A 20,424-nucleotide genomic window follows, 5' to 3' on the forward strand; every position below is an offset into this window, starting at 1 on the left:
AGATTTATCCCCCACATGGCAAATGGTCACGGGCTTATCATAGACGTTAAGAGCGTCGCTGGCATAGATGAGTAATTTGCAAAACGCTAGCAGCCGCATGCCCTGACAAAAATTGCAGCATCCTCTTTCATTGTAGGCCAATAATATCTGTGGCGCAAAACTTTCACTGTCAACGAGCTACCCCCCGAGTGATTGCCACAGATTCCTTCATGCACCTCCCTTAAGATGTAATTTCCTTCTTCTTCATCAACACATCTAAGCAGCGGTTGATTGAAGCCTCTCTTGTACAGAACTTCGTCGTACACCACATACCTTGCTTCCTGATAGCGGAGTCGACGAGCTTGAACTTATCCTCAGGGTGTGTTCCCTTGTGAAATTAAGCAAGAATGGGCGCCATCCATGTTTCCTTGAGAGCCCCATCCACTTGCATAACTTCTATCTCTGGGATATTAGGAATCTCCTGGATTTCAAGGGGTATGGATCCTAACAACACAGCCTCCTGTTGTGACCCCATTTTCACTAGAGCATCCGTGTTGCTGTTCTTCTCCCGCGGCACACATTCCAACCTAACTTTTTTGAATATTCCAATCAGGCGCTGTGTGCATCTCAAGTACAATTCTGTTCGCGAGCCTCGCGCTTGAAATCTTTCATTCATCTGATTCACCACCAGCTCCGAGTCACTCCTCGCAATTAGGTTTCGCACTTCCATTTCCAAAGTGATCTTTAGGCCATTAATCAATGCTTCATATTCTGCATCATTATTTGTTGCATAAAACTTGAAATGAATTGCGTTCATCAGATGATGGCGTTCTGAAGACACGAGTACTATACCCGCACCTGCTCCTCCATAATTAACTGTCCCATCTATATGCAAGATCCACCAGGGATGTGGGAATTTCTCTAAAGACTCCTCATCATGAAGTGGATGTAGCATCACTAAAGCTTTGTCATCAACTGCAGAGTCAAATTCCAATAAGAAATCAGCTAAGACTTGTCCTTTAATCGCTGTCCGGGGCATATATTCCAAATCAAACTGTCCCAACTCCACAGCCCACTTCAGCATTCTCCCCGATGACTCTGGTTTGTGAAGGACTTGCCGTAGCAGGTATACTGTACGGAATTCAACTCTATGGGCCTAGAAATATTGTCGTAATTTTCTTGATGCAAGGATCAGGGCATAAACCAGCTTCTCCATGCTTGTGTAATGAGTTTCAGCATCGTGTAACCGCTTACTCATATAGTACACTGGTGACTGCTGCCCATCTTCCTCTCTTACCAGAACTGCGCTGACTGAATACTCAGATACCGCAAGATACAGTATTAGAGATTCTCCATCTAATGATTTTGACAACATGGGAGGGTTTCCTAGTTTCTCCTTGATCTTTCTGAAAGCCTCTTCACATTCTGGTGTCTATATAAAGTCTTTCCCTGCCAACTTAATCGCCTTAAAAAATTCCTTGCATCTGTCAGAAGATTTGGAAACAAATCGATTCAGCGCGGCGATCCTCCCAGTTAAACTTTGCACTTGTTTCACATTGGTGGGCGATTTCATATCCACCAGTGCTTTGATCTTTGCGAGGTTGGCCTCAATTCCCCTATGGTTGACGATGAACCCAAGAAACTTGCCCGACTCCATGCCGAACACACACTTTTGTGGGTTTAACTTCATGCGAAACCTCCTTAGAATGTTAAACATTTCCATCAGATGTTTGATATGGTCATTCGCCACCTTGGACTTTACCAGCATATCATCCACATACACCTCCATGGTTCTCCCAATTTGGTTCTTGAACATCATGTTTATTAACCGCTGATAGGTTGCGCCAGCGTTAATCAAACCAAACGGCATCCCTATGTAACAGTATAGCCCCCTGTCAGTGATGAAGGATGTATGCTCTTGATCGGGATGATACATCGGAATTTGTTTATAACCAGAGTATGCATCCGTAAAACTCAACAAGGCATGCACTGCTGTTGCGTCAACCAACTGATCAATTCATGGGAGCGGGAAGCTATCATTTGGACAGGCCTTATTGAGATCTGTAAAATCAACACACGTTCTCCACTTCCCATTCGGCTTTTTCACAGGCAGTAGTTTTGCAAGCCATTCAGGGTAGAAGGATTCTTTGATTAGTCCCACCTCCAACAACCGGTCTACTTCTTCTTTTAATGCTATCGCCCCTCCCCGCTCACTGGGCGGCATTTTTGACGTATGCCCATACAATTCGGGAAGATGTTCAACTGATGACACATTACTCCTGGGTCGATTCCCACCATGTCTGAATGACTCCATACGAAGACATCGATGTTTGCAATCAAGAAGCGGGTAAGACTTTCCCTCACTTCATCACTTAACTGCGATCCCACTTTCAAAACCTTGCTCAGGTCATTTTTGTCGACCAGAACAGATATTATGTCTTCGGCTGGCCCTGTCTTCTCGGCGGACATAGGGATCCTGGGATCCAAATCAAAATCAAAGTCACGAGGGTCCTCGACGCTCATTTTTTTATCTGAGGGCGCGTCCCCCTGAGTGGGAGCATCTACCTCAGGACAAAGCATGTTTTTGTGCAACGCAGGTGTGGAGGGCGCGTCCTCATTTTGAGGAGCATCAACCTCAATTCCATTTTTACTCTTCAAGGGCGCGTATTCTTTTTGAGGAGCATCCACCTTGAAGTTATTTTCGAGACTTTGCAAAATTTCACTTCTTCCTTCCAACTTTTCTCCGTTAACCTCCTTTTGCATGATCTCTTCTATATGACTTACCAAAACCTCTTCCACGCTACGGATCCTCGAAACATTTCCCAACATCAAAATAGGGATCTCGGTGGTATGGGTTTCTTCCTCTTCTGGGCCTTCTACGAAATAGTGGGCATGAACCTCTCCACTTAGTTTTGTATGAATGTCCTCCGCACCCTCAAATGAAAGACCTTTTCCCTCATATCTTCTCCTGCGGAATTCCTTAAAAGCCTTATGATAGCAGTCGCGTGACTCGTACTGCAACCCCCTCAGACTGCCCACTCTGTTATGTGTTGAGAACTTTATCATCAAGTGATGTATCGAGGTTATCACCCTTAACGCTCGCAGCCATGGTCTGCCTACCAACACGTTGTGCGTAGAGTCCTGATCCAGCACTTTGAAATCTATCATTTGAGTGACAAACAAAGCTCCTTCCCCAAGTGTAACGGGAAGCCTGACCGAACCCATAACTCTCACTGCTTCTCCAGTAAAGCCATAGACGTGTGCATCTTCAAAATACAATTTGCTATCCGGGAAACCCAATTTTTTGTACGTGTTGTAATATAGGATTTTCGCAGAGCTTCCGTTGTCCAAGAAGACCTGATGCACGTTCATTGCCCCGATAAGCATGGTTATTATCAGTACATCATTATGGGGGTGACGTACCCATCTTGACTCCCTCTCCCTCAACGTAATATCAGCTAACTCCCCTTTGAATATTTTTGGAGGTCTATCTTCCAAACTATGAATGTTGGTGAGTAGCGGGTGTCGTGCTTCTCTTGCATTTCTTTCCAACGCCCGATTACTGTCACCGACAAAGGGGTGTCCTCCAAAAATTGCCCTGATACTACCAGCTCTTTGGAACTTAACCTCCGTTGTCTTTTCAGCGTCTTCTTCTCGCAGGGGCTGCCTTTCATCTTTCCCCTTGTCGTCATTCCCCCTGCGTCGTTTAACCTTGTCAATCCATTCTCTCAGGTATCCCGCCTTGATCAATTCTTCAATTTCATCTTTCAGGTGACGACATTCATGGGTGTCATGGCCGGTAGACTCATGGTAATCACAATACTTCTTCTTATCTCTACTCTGCCATGAAGTCAGATGGTCTGGTTTCTTGAAGATTCCTCTATCCTTATTCACCTCGAAGATATGATCAATGAACGCTACTAGTGGAGTGTAGTTGCTTACTCTCCTTTCATAGTTTGATGGCGGGCTTCATTCTCTCCGCGTGTTCACGGTATTCACCCTATTAGGGCTTCTAACATTCCGTCGATAATCCGGGCTCAAGGATCTATCCCTTCTCTTGGCTCGCCCCTTGGAGTTTTGGGTGTTATCATTCTTTTTTGTTTCTACAAGCGAATGTTCAATTGCTTTAAACGATTCCTCCTGCGCAAGTACATCGGCTAACGATACCGGGTCCTTCCCCTGCAGGTGCTTCCAGAAATTTGTTCCTACCCGCAGACCAGCTATAAAAAGTATTTTCAGTATTTCATAAGTTGCGCCTCTCACCAAAGTAGACTCTGCATTGAACCTTTTAAAGTATGAGGTCAAGCTTTCCCCCTCTTTCTGTTTCACATTGGCCAGCGTGGTAACTGGCGACGTATACTTCACTGCAGCTTGAAACTGAGTTAGAAACAAGGTTTTCATCTGTTCCCAGGATGTGATTACACCTGGACCAAGTTTCTGGAACCACTGCTGAGTGCCTTCTCTAAAGGTGGCCGCTAGGAGACGGCATCGAGCCAAATCAGGTACTTGATATACATCCATCTCAATGTTGAAATGCCCTAGAAATTCCACAGGGTCAGAGTTCTCATGAAAACGCAAGTCATTGGTTGTGTTCCTGTATCCTGCCGGCAATTGTGCCTCCCTCACAACAGCAGCAAAAGGAGAAGGAGCTTGCACAATCGCCGTTACTCTTCTTCCTTCAAGATGGTTGAGCAACCTCTTAAGATCGTTCACATTAAATGCCCCTACTCCAGGAATGGTTTGAACATTAGGTTGTTAGGGTTGCTCCGCGACTTGTTACGATTCCCCTTAATTACCCCCCGGGTGTAGCGGTGGATCTCGCCGCCCCTCGCCCTGAGGCTGCGACTGCGATATGTTACCATCTTGATTTTGAACATTGTCCCACACGCGGGGTTCCTCCGAGCCGCATCACGGTACTTCCTCATTATTCTGCAACCTTTCTTAAATTCGCACGCCGTCCCGGTCATGAGGAAGCGTCCTGGAACTATTGCCTGTAGCACTGTGAGAAGCTACAGGAACAACGACATGAACTTCTTCAGTGGAGGGGGCGCCGTCTCTCCTACCATTGTAGGGTGCCCTTCCATGTTGGTATTCCATCCTTCCTCACCCATTCCTTTGATAGCCTCGGTAATAATTCCCAAACCTTCCTCACGGAGGGGCACGCTCATGCTCGCGGTGCCGCACCCGTTCATCCCTCTGGTATGTAAGGGGCACACGCGTTGTGTCTGATAAGTGGCATTTTATACCACTTAGAACGTCTTAAAATGGCTTAAATTGGTGTCTTGAAATCAAGTATTTTGTGTATTTGATGCGTTTTTCTAGTGTTTATGCATTTCAGGGTTTTAGTTGCATTTCGGGGGAGGAATCATCAAGAATAAGCTTTGGCATGTGTTCACCATTGCGAGAGGAAAGAAACGGGCAGATTACGGCGAATAAACGGAGCAAAATCAGATTTTTTCCAGTAGAGGTCTGAGCGCCCGCTCAGCATTGCTGAGCGGCCGCGCAGCAAGCTGAGCGCCCGCTCAGCTATGCTGAGCGGCCGCGCAGGGTCGGGAAAAAAGATATAATATTTCTGGACTTCTACTTCTATTTGGTTTCCACTTCTATGTAATCTGAGTTTTATGGGACTATTATATAAGTAGATTTGAGACGTTTTCACAAGTGTGGATTGAAGAAGATTGTGTTTATACGCAAGGAGCGAAGGAGATAAGGAAGAAGACCGATTTAGCACACTGCAACGAAGAGGAAGCATATATTCTTGTGATTCTTGTTTCGTTGTAACGTTGGATGCTAGTTTTCTTGCTTTAAACTTATTTACTCTTGTGACGTACTCTGTTTTAATATAATTAGTTTAGTTTTTATTTTCTTGTGTTTGTGTGTCATGATTTCATATGAACCCATGATGACGATAAGTGCTATTATGGGCTAATCGTGATCATGGGGTTGCAACGGATTTATTATGGAATTCTTTAGTAATTGTTTAATACTTTAGTGTGTGATGATTGTATGATATCTAGTATTGGTTGTGCATATTCGTCTTATGTGTGTCGCGAACATATAAGATAGGGTGTTAATCTCTTGTGAAGCGACGGTGGATCTTGAGATTTAGAACTTGCCATGCTAGCATAGGTTCATGTATGTTGTGCATGATTAGTGGGTAACTCTAACAGTTTTATTTGCCCTATGTAATCAAAAGGAATAACTTGTGCTTAAATCATTGTGTTGTCAATTTCTGTAGACATATAGGAACTCAACATAATTGATGACTATTCAACTTCTATCTTAATTGTGGATGCTTGGTAGAATGGTATTAGTACAATGAAAGTTGGCTTTTATCAGTTTCGTGTTATTCGATTAATATCATCACTGTCACATGCTAAAGGTAATAACAATGGATATAGAAGGAAGTAATAATGAAGTTGTAATCTCATGAGTGTTTTATTATTGATAAATTGAAGTGTTAGTTAAGTGGTTAATTAAGTAGTTAATTGTAGTTAATATTTAATCAACAATTTTAAGTGTTATTATCTTAACATTGAGAAGTAATCATACATTGGTGAGTGAGTTAAATTAGACAATAATTCAGTCTGAGTCTCTGTGGGAACGAACTAGAAAGTATTCTATATTACTTGCGAACGCGTATACTTGCGTGAATATTAGCGCGTGTTTTCGCCCTAACAGTGTCACGGGGCCTCGCTTCTTCAGCGTTTCCTTTCTTTTGCCATTCTACCAGCGGCATTCTCAAATCGTCATCCTCTAGTCTTATGCCAAGCCTTCTTTTTAAGGTTGAAAAATCTCTCCCTTCCCCATCTTGATTCGGATTATTTTCCACATGACGACGCTCTTCCATCGTATGCCCAGACCTATGGGGGTGTGGCATAACCTGATTGATAAGATGAGGCCTTTCTCTACCGTCTGGGTCCTCATCAATAAGCTCCACAATAGGTTCTACATCATCTGAATATTCCAAGCGCCGCGGAGTGATTCGCGGGTTTCCCCGCTGGCCTGAGCATTTCTTTCGACTACGGGCGCCTTCCCAACGGCATGGCCGCGACGGGGAAAATGACAACCCCTCCTCGTCTTGCGACGCTCCACCGTATTCAACCTTGAATGAAAACTGTTAAGAGTATCCCCCATGCGGTACAACTTCACCAAGATATCAGCGTTGCTGATGAGAACTGGAGGTGTTCCTCCCACATCCGGAGCTCTCGGTGGATCTTCCATGTTTCTGGGCACGTAGGGTTTGTGACGAGCGTAGCCTCCCTCGCCTTCTCCTTCAGATCTGCTGTCACTTCCATCATAAGAACTTCCATCACGATTGTAGGATATCTTTTCCTCCCAAGATTACGATCTTAATTAGCACCCCTCCTTCTAGCGCCAATTTGTTGACGGAGGAATTTAGTACCAACAAAGATTGAGGTTTCTCGCCGGAATCAAGATCTATGACGGTGGTTCTTCATCGGAAAATCAAGCGGTGTTTAGTGATTTTTGGTTGTTTTAGGCTGAGATTGATCAGAGTAAGTGGTGGCTCTCTTATCAGCTCTCAACTTCTTACCCTCTCAATGTGCCTATGTACCCTTTATATAAGGATCAAGCCTGATGTAGTTCTTGTGGTACAAGAAATCTAATGGGCTTAGACTTCTTATTCCTAGGCCCAGTAGAAGTCCATCTTGAAAGAGATATGTCCTAAGTCCAATCATGTATGAGGATTTAGGAATAAATTTTATGTAATCTGTTTTGATTTCATTGATATTAATAAAAGACTTGTTTTGTTTTTTATTGTGGGCTCTATCTATTTTAAGTGTTTAAATAAGATATACCACAGTTTAGAGTAAAGCTTTGTATGGATTGTGATGAGATCATAATAATGAGACCTAAAAGATGATAACTCTAAACTTAAATAGTTCCTGGTCATATGATTACTGACTGGTAATTAATAATCCGCAAAGATCGGTACATACTATGCTTGCTTCATTATGAAGGATGTCTGTTCTCATAGACATTTGTGTGGTGACACTATAGCTAGTATGTAGGTGCTTATTATAGAATAAGTTCACTGAACATGACTCACACAGCTGAACAACTGATGGAGTTCACTCACGTGTCAGCAGTTGTTCACATAGTGATAGTTGTACAAGTATCCTTAGACTTGAGGTTATCATAGTCATCTTGTGTACACTGAACTATGCTTTGGTTTAGTTCTTAGTCTCCAGGGACAATTATAAGGGCTCTACTGGATTTAGGAATTTGTACAAGAAGATAGTGTATGATCAATAGAGGATCTACCCCTTCCAGTGAAGGAAGAGAATGTTCAATACTGATCCACTTATGCTAGTTCAGGAATCTCTGGCCAGAGTGAATGAAATTAGAAAGGAGTTTCTAATTTACATTAAATAGAACTAAGCATAGTGAATGGGAAAGCGAGTGATTAAATAACATAGGCTTGACACAAGTTCCATGCGTTGTATTTAATCGTGACATTGCAGGGTAGAAAGAATTGATTGTACGATAACTACTCACTGAATAGGTTCTTGGTATTCTAAGCAGTGAATTCGTATTATCCAGATAGTCGCGATATGCTGAAAAGTATCCTTCTCGATGATAAAATAGAATAATGATAAAATAGTTATCTTATTATTAAATATTCCTTTTAATTAATTAATCATATTTAATGAATTAGAGAATTTATATAAATAATGATAAAATAGTTTTATTATTATTTATTTATACTACCGGCTTAATATTGAACCTACAGGGTCACACCATTAAAGAGAATGATTTAATGGTGGAAGAATTAATTAATAAGCTGAGAAGTATCCCTCACGATGTAGAATAAATATGATTAATTAATTAATCATATTTAATGAATTAGAGAATTTATATAAATAATGATAAAATAGTTTTATTATTATTTATTTCTACTACCGGCTTAATATTGAACCTACAGGGTCACACCATAAAAGAGAATGATTTAATGGTGGAGGAATTAATTAATAATGGCTGATAATTATTTATTTATGAAATAAATAATTAATTGGCAAAATTTAATAATTGATTAAATGAGATTTAATTGATTATAAATTAATTAAGAAAAAGTTCTTAATATTATTAATTAAGAATTTAATTTTTGGAAATCAAATCAAGTGAGAGAATTATTTCTAAACTGTTTAGAAAAAGGATTAATAATTAAAAGGTGTTTTAATTATTAGTGAGAATAATAAAGGGTTAATAATAATAATACTTTATTGGAAAATTTTCAGCTGAAAATTTTGCATATAAATATACTATTATAAACCCTATTTTTGCCTCAACCCAAAAGATTTACAAAATCCTAATTCTCTCCACCTCATCCTCCTTCATTAGATCGTTTTCTTGGTGGATACCGGTGGAGTGCTTCACACTTGGGGAGCAGCTGCTAAGGATCTCCGCTCGTTGTTCTTGGATCGCTTATAAAGGTTAGAAATCGATCCCTCGATTTTATTTACGATCTGTATTCATATTATATGGATTTTATATGTGCAAAATTGGTTTACCATGCTTCCGTGATAGATAAAATCCTACACATCTAAAGTTCGTCTTCCGCTAGCTTCAGGAATGTCCAACTATGAGGCCCAACCGCGAAGGCCCAAGGCTCGTCCGTAATCGCAGGACTTCACGGATAGTGCATCTTCCTGCACAAGGATAACACTCCGCTACAGCTATCTCCCTTGATTTACGGACGCAGGTATAGCCACGGTTTACCCCAAATGCCAGACGCGTCCCTGTCCCCCGATGAGGATAACCCACCAGATAGCAGGACAGGTGATCTCAAGCTCTTGGGTGCAAAGTGCAGGATGACTCCAAAGTTCTCCAACGAGGACACCCGTTGAATAAAAGAACAGAGTTCCCAAAGCACACACCAATGTTAACCCCACATCCCCAACGAGGACACCCGTTGAATACAGGAGGAGGCCTTCAATCATCAGGCATACCCCTGGAGGCCTTCAAGCTTTTCATGGATATCCCCCTCCCTGACCGTCTCGGGGGGAATTCTTCAAAGAGCACCTGCAATAAATACGTTAGTAAAAATAATCTCCACCGCTCCTCTCCATGCAAGCTTTGTCCTAAAGTCACCATTAAGAGTGATTGACCAAACACAGGACGCGTCCTAAGACTCTGGGCGCTTCCTCACCTTTATAAAGCCAGCATTGTTTCTTCAACAACTGTTTCTTACAGCATACCACAGCGACAAGACGTGTCCTAATAGAGACGGGCGCGTCCTCCAGCTTCCATTGTCAAAAGACCACATTTGCCAAGTAATTTCACCAATGTTGACGCATCCACAACGATTGGGCGCATCCTTTCCCAAGCATGCACTCCCAAGTTTCGCCATCACCAGACCATAAAACATCTCCTCAAACGTATGTGCGTCCTCCGTACCTGGACGCGTCCTTACCTTCTACAATATAATACTAGTTTTGACTGTACTTAATCCGCATTTGATCCGAATCAATCCAATGCCAAATTTTGGGTATAACAATATGCAACGAATATCTTGCAGAAGTTTAATATGGAAGGATGTAACCCAATTTTAACTCCGCTTGTTCAAAAATAAGAAGTTTAAAAAGCCTGTCAGATCACTATCTTTTAAATGTCGATCACTGTGTTTTCTTGGCTAATCCAAAAGCAAGATATAACAAGATTCAGTTGCAGATTATGCTGAGTATGTAGCAGCAGTTAATGATTTAATATAGCGAATAAGGATTTTGTTAGAGTAAGGTAGAAAACAAAGTCAGCAACTAAAATTATTGCGGTAGCACATTAGCAATTGCTATCGAAAAGAACCCGGTACAACACAGAAAGTCGAACACATTTAGGTAATATATCATTTTGTTCGAGAATCTAAAGGCGAAGGGAAGGTAGGCGTAGTTTACTGCAGTACAGAAGAACAATTAGTTTATATTTTTAAGAATCCACTTTCAAGAAGTTCCAATTTTTTAGGAACAAGCTTGGCGTACAAGGGAAGTTTTTCGAGGAGTGTTGAATAATGAAGATCTTCCCGATTTAGTAAAATGAATATAAGCTTACATGTAATGAAGCATGAATCTATATGAATTATAATGGTTGTAGATTTTTCTATAATCATCACAACAGTAGATACTATATCATTAGTTTACTGTAATATATGGACTCTACTCAATACTCAATAGTATGAACATTATGGATTGTTCCTTCTTTCTCCAGTTGGCAGGTCCCAGTTAGTAGTAGGGTGAAAACAAATATTGATGCTGCTATTGATAGGGATAAATAAACCCTGATTGCATAATTAAATATTACAGTTTGGGCTGCAAGGCCCAATAAGAAGATGTATGACATTCAGACCAGAAAGGTTAACTTGTTGATCAGGCCTGACGGACCAAATCAGGCCTGATGGAACAAAGAAGGCCCAAAAACCCTGATTATTTATTAATTTCGTAATTAATAAATAAGGGAGAAAAATAGCTATTAAGATAAGTCCTAGTGGGGATATAAATCCTTGTAGATTGGCCTCCAAGGAACCTCATGGAATAAGGAATCAGCTTCCTACTCCCTAGGACTCCTAAGTCTATCCTAATTCAGAGACTTGACCACCAAGTCTCATATACCAAGTCCAATTCAAGGACTCTCACACCTATATAAGGGGTCTCACCCCACAAATAAGAACTGCGTTTTTTGACTTGATCCTTGGCAATCAGCAAGGTACGTAGGCATCTTGTTAAGGCAGATTGAGTCACAAAACACAAGAGCAGTCAAAATCGAGCTTTGAAGCTCATGTTCCTTAGTATTAAATACAGCAATTATATATATTAGTTTTTAATCCATAACATTTGGCACCGTCTGTGGGAAAGCACAACAACAACCATGGCGAGAACACGGAGAACAACTAGAGCTCTGGAGGAAGAAACACCATCGGGCACAACCCAGGTGATTTCATCCATCGTGGAGATACCTCCCCACTCAACTTATGCATCTACTCAAGCGGAAGCCCAGGTAGGGGCAACTCAACCTCAGCCACAAGGGACGACTCCCCCGAATATTCAAGGTACGAATCCTTAAGTTCAACAAGTACATATACCTGTGAATTCTCGACCCGTCGGGTATTCAACTGTTGTTACTACTAACCCCCCTTATGGGATGCCCCTTTACCCCGAGGTTGGAGGAAGTGGATATGCTGGGTGAAGTGAAGCACGAGGGCAATCTCCCCCTATATAAGAGGTTTGGCTCTTATCCCCGAGGATCGGGAATTTTCTGGTCCTTACACTGAAAGAGACTCTGAATCTTCAGATGATGAAGTGGCCCCAAGAAGGAGGCGTCCTGGCAAAGAGCCGATGGCTGATGGAAGGCAACGCCCTCAAAGCACCCAAGGGGCAAATCCCCAAGAAGAGCAGGAAAGGATCAGGGCTCATGAGGCTGAGATCCAAAGGCTGAGACGTGACTTAGAAGCTCACCAGGCCACCAGGCCCCAGATACCTCCTAGGGGGAGAAATCCTCCTCCTGTCATAGACCTGGATGGTCCGGTACGGAGAAGGGCTGTTGTCCCAAGAACTGATCCAAGCAATCTCCTTCACCTTGGAGATCCTGATGATCCAACTCCACCTTTCACAGAAGAGATAATGAATGCCCATATCTCAAGGAAATTCAAGATGCCCACTATCAAAGCCTATGATGGCACGGGAGACCCCGCTAATCATGTTAGGACATTCTCTAATGCACTACTGCTGCAACCCGTGAATGATGCTATAAAGTGTCGGGCCTTCCCTCAAACCCTGTCGGGTATGGCTCAAAGATGGTACAGTCGCTTGCCCCCAAACTCTATTGGATCATTCAGAGAATTAAGTCAGGCTTTTATTAAGCAGTTCATCAGTGGGAGAGTCCATGAGAAAAGTTCAGCATCTCTTATGAGTATTGTGCAGGGAGCTAAGGAATTCTTGAGAGATTACCTGAATCGTTTCACAAAGGAGGCTTTAAAAGTCCCGGACCTTGATGATAAGGTAGCCATGATAGCACTGCAACAAGGAACTAGGGATGAGTTTTTCAAAATGTCCTTGGCCAAACGTCCCCCTGAAAGCATGTTGCAGCTCCAAGAGAGGGCAGGGAAGTATATCAAGGTTGAAGAAAGTATGAGGAAGACCGTAGTGAGTAATGAGCCTACTGGAAACAAGAAGCGGAAAACTGATTTAGAATATATTGCTAAGGACAAGTATCCTAGAACCGAACAAAATTCTGATTCAACCCCCAAGAAGGGAGGACCTGGGCAAAAGTTCACTGAATATGCTAAGCTGAATGCTCCTAGAAGCCAGATTTTGATGGAGATTGAGAAAGATAGAGATATTCGCTGGCCTAAGCCCTTGAAGGCTGATCCCACAAAACTAGATAAGAGCAAGTATTGCAGATTTCATAAAGATGTTGGCCATGACACCGATGAGTGTAGGCAATTAAAAGATGAAATTGAGTTTTTGATTCAAAAAGGAAGATTGAACAAGTATACTGGAGAAGGAGGGGACAGGAATAATAATGGAAGGAAGAACTTTGAAGATCGTAGAAGGGACCAAAACGATCAGGGGCGGAATCCCCAACCTAGAGGGACGGTTATAAATGCAATTTTTGGGGGGCCGCGACCTCGAGGGCCTGTGATAAACACGATCTTTGGGGGTCCAACTGCTGCTGGATTGTCCCAAAATTGTAGAAAGGCATATACCAGAGAGGTTATGCATATTGTTGGAGAAGCCCCGAAGAGGGCCAGGACAGAAGTAATATTGGCTTTTGATGATTCTGACCTAGAGGGTGTAAAGTTTCCTCATGACGACCCGCAGGTCATAACACCGATAATAGGAAATAGCTCGGTTAAGAGGGTCCTTGTGGATAATGGTGCATCTGTGGATATCTTGCTCCACGACACCTTTCTAAGGATGGGGTATAACGACTCCCAGTTGACACCAACCGACATGCCGATATATGGATTTGCTGGAGTAGAATGTCCTGTAGAAGGGATAATCAAATTGCCAACCACCATAGGTACGGAACCAAGGCAAGCAACGCAGATGTTGGATTTTGTGGTAATAAAGGCTAGTTCAACCTATAATGCTATCATGGGAAGAACAGGGATACATGCCTTCAAGGCAGTCCCTTCTTCCTACCATTCAGTCATGAAGTTTGTTATGAATATGTTGAGTACTTGATGATTACCTAAACAAAACATCTAAGTAGATTTTACTTAGTGAAATAATGTAGCACTCGACGGATAAGAATTATAGTCTCGACGGATAACTCATTATAGTCCCGACGGATGATTAACTTATTATCCATCGAGTGAGTAGCTTATGTAATAATAAGTTTGTAGCACAGTATTATATGCACCTTTGTATAGAATCTGGAGTAGCATATAAGTCATGTTGACTTTAACTAGATATGCAGAATAGGTTGATTAACTGTACATAAGCAATGTCTTGTAATTCTGTATAAGTGAAATGAAGTCAAGTGACAAAATAGCTACCAACGGATGATTAACAAAGCTTCGATGGATGACCAAAATAGCTACCAATGGATGCTTAACAAAGCTTCGACGGATGATCAAATGACTATCAACGGATGTTTAACATAGCAGTCGACGGATGATCAATTAAGTCATCGACGGATGATCTGAAAGTCGACAGATGATCATATCAAGATTCAAACATCAGTTGAACAGTGAAAGCTGACACACAGCCGTTGAGTTGGATACAAGTACACCGTGGAAGCCCATTAACTGGGTAATAGAGGACGAAAAGCAGCAAAGATCAAGACTGTTAGATTTTATATTTGTTCAGTTCTTTTGACTTTGTAATCTTGGTAATATATAAACCAAGAGAGTAGCAAATAGAAAAAAACTGAGAGAGCTAAGAAACAACAACAGAGAAATCTTTGTAAGCACTATCTTTAGCATTTCCTGTGTTCTTAGCAGTTCTATTTTTTGTAAGCAGTTGTGAGCATTTCTGCACACAGAGTCCTCTCGATATATTAAATATATCTCTGGTGGAATTGTTTAAATCCACCAGAAAGTTTTTAAAGACTCTTGTTTTTAATTACTTATGTTTTGATTCATTCAAGTTTACATTCCGCATTGTGCTAATCAAAACAAATATATCCATAATCGAGTTGAACATTTTTATTTCAAGAAAAAGGTTCAAGAATTCCATTCAACCCCCCTTCTGTAATTCTTGCTATATTGTTAAGGGACTAACAATTGGTATCAGAGCAGGCTCTTAATCTACAAAGAGTTTAAAGATCAAAACAATTCAGCAAGATGAACAAGAAAGATGTTGGAGTCAAGATTCCTTTTCTTGATAAAGATAATTACCATCATTGGAAGGTAAAGATGCATCTTCATATGCTTTCTCAAGATGAGGCCTTTGTGGACTGCATAGAAAGAGGCCCTCATGTTCCAATGAGAGCTGCAACAGGAAATGAACCATCTGTTCTAAAGCCAAGGCATGAATGGTCTTATCCTGATATTGAACAAGTCAGGAAAAATAAAAAGGCCATGAACATTCTGTTCAATGGTGTTGATGCAGACATGTTTGATAACATCATCAACTGCAAGACTGCCAAGGAAGTTTGGGACACAATACAGATAATCTGTGATGGTACCGAGCAAGTAAGAGAAAATAAAATGCAGCTCCTGATTCAGCAATATGAGCATTTTTATAATGAAGAAAGTGAGTCACTCACTGACATTTTTAGTAGATTCCAAAAGCTACTAAATGCTCTTAAATTGCATGGAAGAGTCTATCAGACTAAAGACTCCAATCTGAAATTTCTCAGGTCTCTTCCAAAGGAATGGAAACCAATGACAGTCTCATTGAGAAACTCACAAGATTATAAGGAGTTTATTTTGGAGAGACTGTATGGCATTCTGAAGACCTATGAGCTTGAGATAGAGCAGGATGAAAGAATGGAGAGAGGAAAGAAGAAAGGAGGATCCATTGCACTAGTAGCTGAACTGGAAAAGGAGAAGGAAGTGAAGATGGAAGCTGTGGAATCAACTTCAAAGGCCTGTGAAAGTAAGGGTAAAGGGCTAGCTGCAGAAAGTGAAGATTCATTGAGCCAAGATGACATGGAGGACATTGATGAGTACCTAGCATTCCTTTCAAGAAGATTTTCCAAGCTCAAGTTCAAGAAGAACTTTGGAGCTGCCAAGCCAAATAGAAACATGGTGGATAAATCAAAATTCAAGTGTTTCAAATGTGGCTTGGCAGGGCATTTTGCAAATGAGTGTAGAATGTCAGATTCCGGTAAGAAAAGATTTGAGTCTGTGGATTATAAGAAAAAATACTTTGATCTACTCAAACAGAAGGAAAGGGCTTTTATTACACAAGAGAATGACTGGGCAGCTAATGGTTTGGATGAAGATGAGGATGTCAGCTATGTCAATCTAGCCCTTATGGCCAAGTCTGATGAAACAGAGATAAGTTCCTCAAGAAATAAGGTAATCACTACAAACCTTGCACATTTATCTAAAGCTGAGTGTAATGATGCATTAAATGACATGTCTACAGAATTGTATCATTTGCAGGTTACACTTAAGTCCCTCACTAAAGAAAATGCTAAAATCAAAGAAAACAACTTATTTTTGAGTGAGAGGAATAATGTGCTTGAGTCTTAGTTTGTTGAGTTTGAGAAACTAAAAATTGAGTGTAGAATTGCCAAGGAGGAATTAACTGAGTCCTTGAAAAAGGAAGAAATTTTAAAGAAGTAGCTCGATCGTGAACAGGAGGTGATTAAAGCATGGAAAACATCCAGAGATGTTCATGCTCAAATCACCAAGGTTCAAGGAATTGAGTCTTTTTGTGATGAAGCCTGGAAAAAAAATAAGGAGAAACTAGAACCTATTTTGGTAGATGGATTGCTGACAGATGTAGACTCGACGGATGATGAGGACTATCCGTCGGATAACAAAAAGTGCTATCCGTCGAATGATAAAAATCCTCATCCGTCGGCTGTGAGCAAACCCATTAGCAAAGCCAAATTAACCAAGCTAAATGAAAAGTATGGGTCTGTTTCCAAGAACTTTGTTTCAGGAGAGTCAAGTCAAGCCAAGAAAGGGAAGAAGGCTAATGTTGGTCACATGACTGTCAAACAGTTAAGTGACAGACTTGAGAAGATAGAGGTAAAAACAGAGACTAAAAGGAAAAATAATAGGAATGGTAAAGTAGGGATTAACAAAACATAATAACTACACACCTGACAAATATGCTCCTAGAAAAATCTGTGTCAAGTGTGGTAGTATAAATCATTTGTCTGTTAATTGCAAATCTGCCATGCCTACTCCCATGTCTGTTCAGCCACAATTCTCTAACATGAATGCCATGCCTCCCATGCATGTTAATGCTATGGCTACACAGAACATGAATGCACAGTTTGCTAACATGCCATTTGCACCTAATCCATATTATGCTGCATATAATATGCCTCAAATGCCATTTAGCATGCCTTACTGGAATAACATGTTTGTACCAAGCATGCCATTTCCTGTTAGCCATAACATGCATGATAATTCTGTTGCATCTAGTGGTTTCAAAGGCCCAACCCAAATGACTAAGGAAGAATCTGAAATTCCTAAGTCAAATGAGTTAAGACCTAAGAAACAGAAGAAGAAAGCTAACAAGGCAGGACCCAAGGAAACTTGGGTACCAAAATCAACTTGATTTGATTTTGATGTGTGCAGGGAAACAGAAGGAATCTTTGGTACTTGGATAGTGGTTGTTCAAGACACATGACTGGTGATTCTACCCTGCTCACAGAGTTTGAAGAGAGAGATGGCCCAAGTATCACTTTTGGAGATGACAACAAAGGTTATACTGTGGGATATGGCTTGATTTCAAAGGACAATGTCATCATTGAAGAGGTTGCCTTAGTGGATGGTCTCAAACACAATCTGTTGAGTATCAGCCAGCTTTGTGATAAAGGCAACTCAGTAACCTTCAACAAAGAAACCTGTGTTGTGATTAATAATCAAAATAATAAAGTGGTTCTCACTGGTGTGAGAAGAGGAAATGTGTATCTAGCTGACTTCAACTCAACTAAAGCAGAATCTGTAACTTGTCTTCTTAGTAAAGCAAGTCAAGATGAAAGTTGGCTATGGCACAAGAAGCTATCCCATTTGAATTTCAAGACCATGAATGAGCTGGTAAAGAAAGAGCTAGTTAGAGGCATTCATATGGTGGAGTTTACAAAGGATGGACTGTGTGATGCTTTCCAAAAGGGGAAGCAGATTAAAGCATCATTCAGAAAGAAACTTGATTCAGCAATTGAAGAGCCTCTACAACTGCTTCACATGGATTTGTTTGGACCAGTCAATATATTGTCAATCTCAAAGAAAAGATTTTGCCTAGTAATTGTAGATGATTTCTTAAAGTTCTCTTGGACCTATTTCCTAAAGTTCAAAGATGAGGCTAGTGAAATCATCATCAATCACATAAGGCAAGTTAACAATCATCCTGATTTCAAAGTTAGAAGAATCAGGAGTGATAATGGAACTGAGTTCAAGAACTATGTCATGAGAGCATTTTGTGAGGAAAATGGAATCTTGCATGAGTTTTCAGCAACAAGGACTCCACAACGGAATGGAGTAGTGGAAAGAAAGAATAGATCTCTTATTGAAGCTGCAAGGACAATGCTTGAAGAATCAAAACTACCAACATACTTCTGGCCTGAAGCTGTAAACACTGCATGCTACACTCAGAACATTTCTCTGATTAATCAAGCAAGATGCATGACACCTTATCAATTGTTCAAGAACAAGAAGCCAACTCTGAACTTTCTTCATGTCTTTGGCTGTAAATGCTATATTCTGAGAAATCAAACTGATCAAAATGGGAAGTTTGATGCAAAAGCAGATGAAGAAATTTTTGTTGGATATGTTGTTGGTAAAGCATATAGAGTCTACAATCTAAGAACCAACATTGTTATTGAATCTATCCATGTTGTGTTTGATGATAAAAAGATTGAAGGACTAAAAGATGGAGATTACCATGAGAGCCTCAAATTCGACAATGTTGAGATGGTCAGTGATGAGAGTGATCAAGAAACAATGTCTAAGGATAATGCAGACAAATCTACTACAAATGAAGCACAAAACTCAACATCCGTCGAGTTACATAATGCTTCATCCGTCGGAAGGCAATCTGTATTATCCGTCGGAAGACAACCTGCCTCATCCGTCGGTACTCAAAATTCACCATCCGTCGGGTTATCAAAAGGAGCAGGAAGTCAAGGCAGATCACCCATAGAAAGCACCCCAATCTCAAATCAAAGATCCACAAACTCAGAGGGAGTTTCTAGCAATCAAAACTCAATCACACATCAAGACAACATTGAGGTCTCTTCATCTAGGGCTAATCTACCTCAACCAAGAAAATGGACAAAAGATCACCCCTTTGAACTGATTATTGGTGATGTTTCTTCCAGAGTTCAAACCAGGAGAGCAACTCAAGAAGAATGTCTATACAGCAGCTTCCTGTCTAAGGAAGAACCAAAGAAGGTAGAAGAAGCCTTGTTAGATCCTGATTGGATTTTAGCTATGCAGGAGGAGCTAAACTAATTTGAAAGGAATAAAGTTTGGAAGCTAGTACCCAAGCCTACAGGAAAGAATCCAATAGACACCAAATGGGTATTCAGAAACAAGATGGATGAAAATGGCATAGTAGTAAGGAACAAAGCAAGATTGGTTGCTAAAGGCTATTGTCAGCAAGAAGGAATAGATTTTGATGAAACATTTGCTCCTATTGCAAGACTTGAAGCCATCAGAATCTTCTTAGCCTATGCAGCCCATGTCAATTTCAAGGTCTATCAAATGGATGTCAAAAGTGCCTTTCTAAATGGAGATTTGGAGGAAGAAGTGTATGTAAGTCAACCTCCTGGCTTTGAAGATCTAAATTTCCCAGAGTATGTCTATTATCTACTGAAAGCACTTTATGGACTGAAGCAAGCACCTAGAGCCTAGTATGACACTTTATCAAAGTTCCTTTTGGAAAATCACTTCACAAGAGGTACTGTAGATAAAACTTTATTTTTCAGAAATGTGAATGGCTCTAGCATACTTGTTCAAATTTATGTAGATGATATTATTTTTGGCTCTACAGATGAGAAACTTTGTAAAAAGCTTGCCAAACTGATGTAGAGCAAGTATGAAATGAGTATGATGGAAGAACTAACTTACTTTCTTGGTTTACAAGTTAAGCAAGTTAGTGATGGAATATTCATTAGTCAAACTAAATATATTTTTGATCTTTTAAAGAAGTTTGATCTAATGGATTGTACATCTGCAAAAACTCCCATGGCCACTGCAACTAAGCTTGAACTAAACACTACTGAAAAGTCTGTGGATATTTCAAGTTATAGGGGCATGGTTGGCTCACTTCTGTATTAACAGCTAGTGGGCCAGATATA

The 20,424-nt window shown here is 40.8% G+C and overlaps 1 protein-coding gene across 1 annotated transcript; it reads right to left on the reverse strand.

The window, feature by feature from the left end:
* Positions 1 to 376: 376 nt before the first annotated feature.
* On the reverse strand, positions 377 to 1,063 carry LOC141690316 (uncharacterized). The gene has a single exon (XM_074495058.1). The coding sequence runs from the start codon at positions 1,061 to 1,063 to the stop codon at positions 377 to 379; it is 687 nt and encodes a 228-aa protein (XP_074351159.1).
* Positions 1,064 to 20,424: the final 19,361 nt, after the last annotated feature.

The sequence above is a fragment of the Apium graveolens genome, chromosome 2, assembly GCF_009905375.1.
Source record: "Apium graveolens cultivar Ventura chromosome 2, ASM990537v1, whole genome shotgun sequence".
Lineage (NCBI taxonomy): Eukaryota > Viridiplantae > Streptophyta > Magnoliopsida > Apiales > Apiaceae > Apium > Apium graveolens.

Excerpts from the sequence above, each read along its gene's own strand:
- LOC141690316 (XM_074495058.1), bottom strand. The coding sequence starts at position 1,063 with ATGCTGAAGTGGGCTGTGGAGTTGGGACAGTTTGATTTGGAATATATG.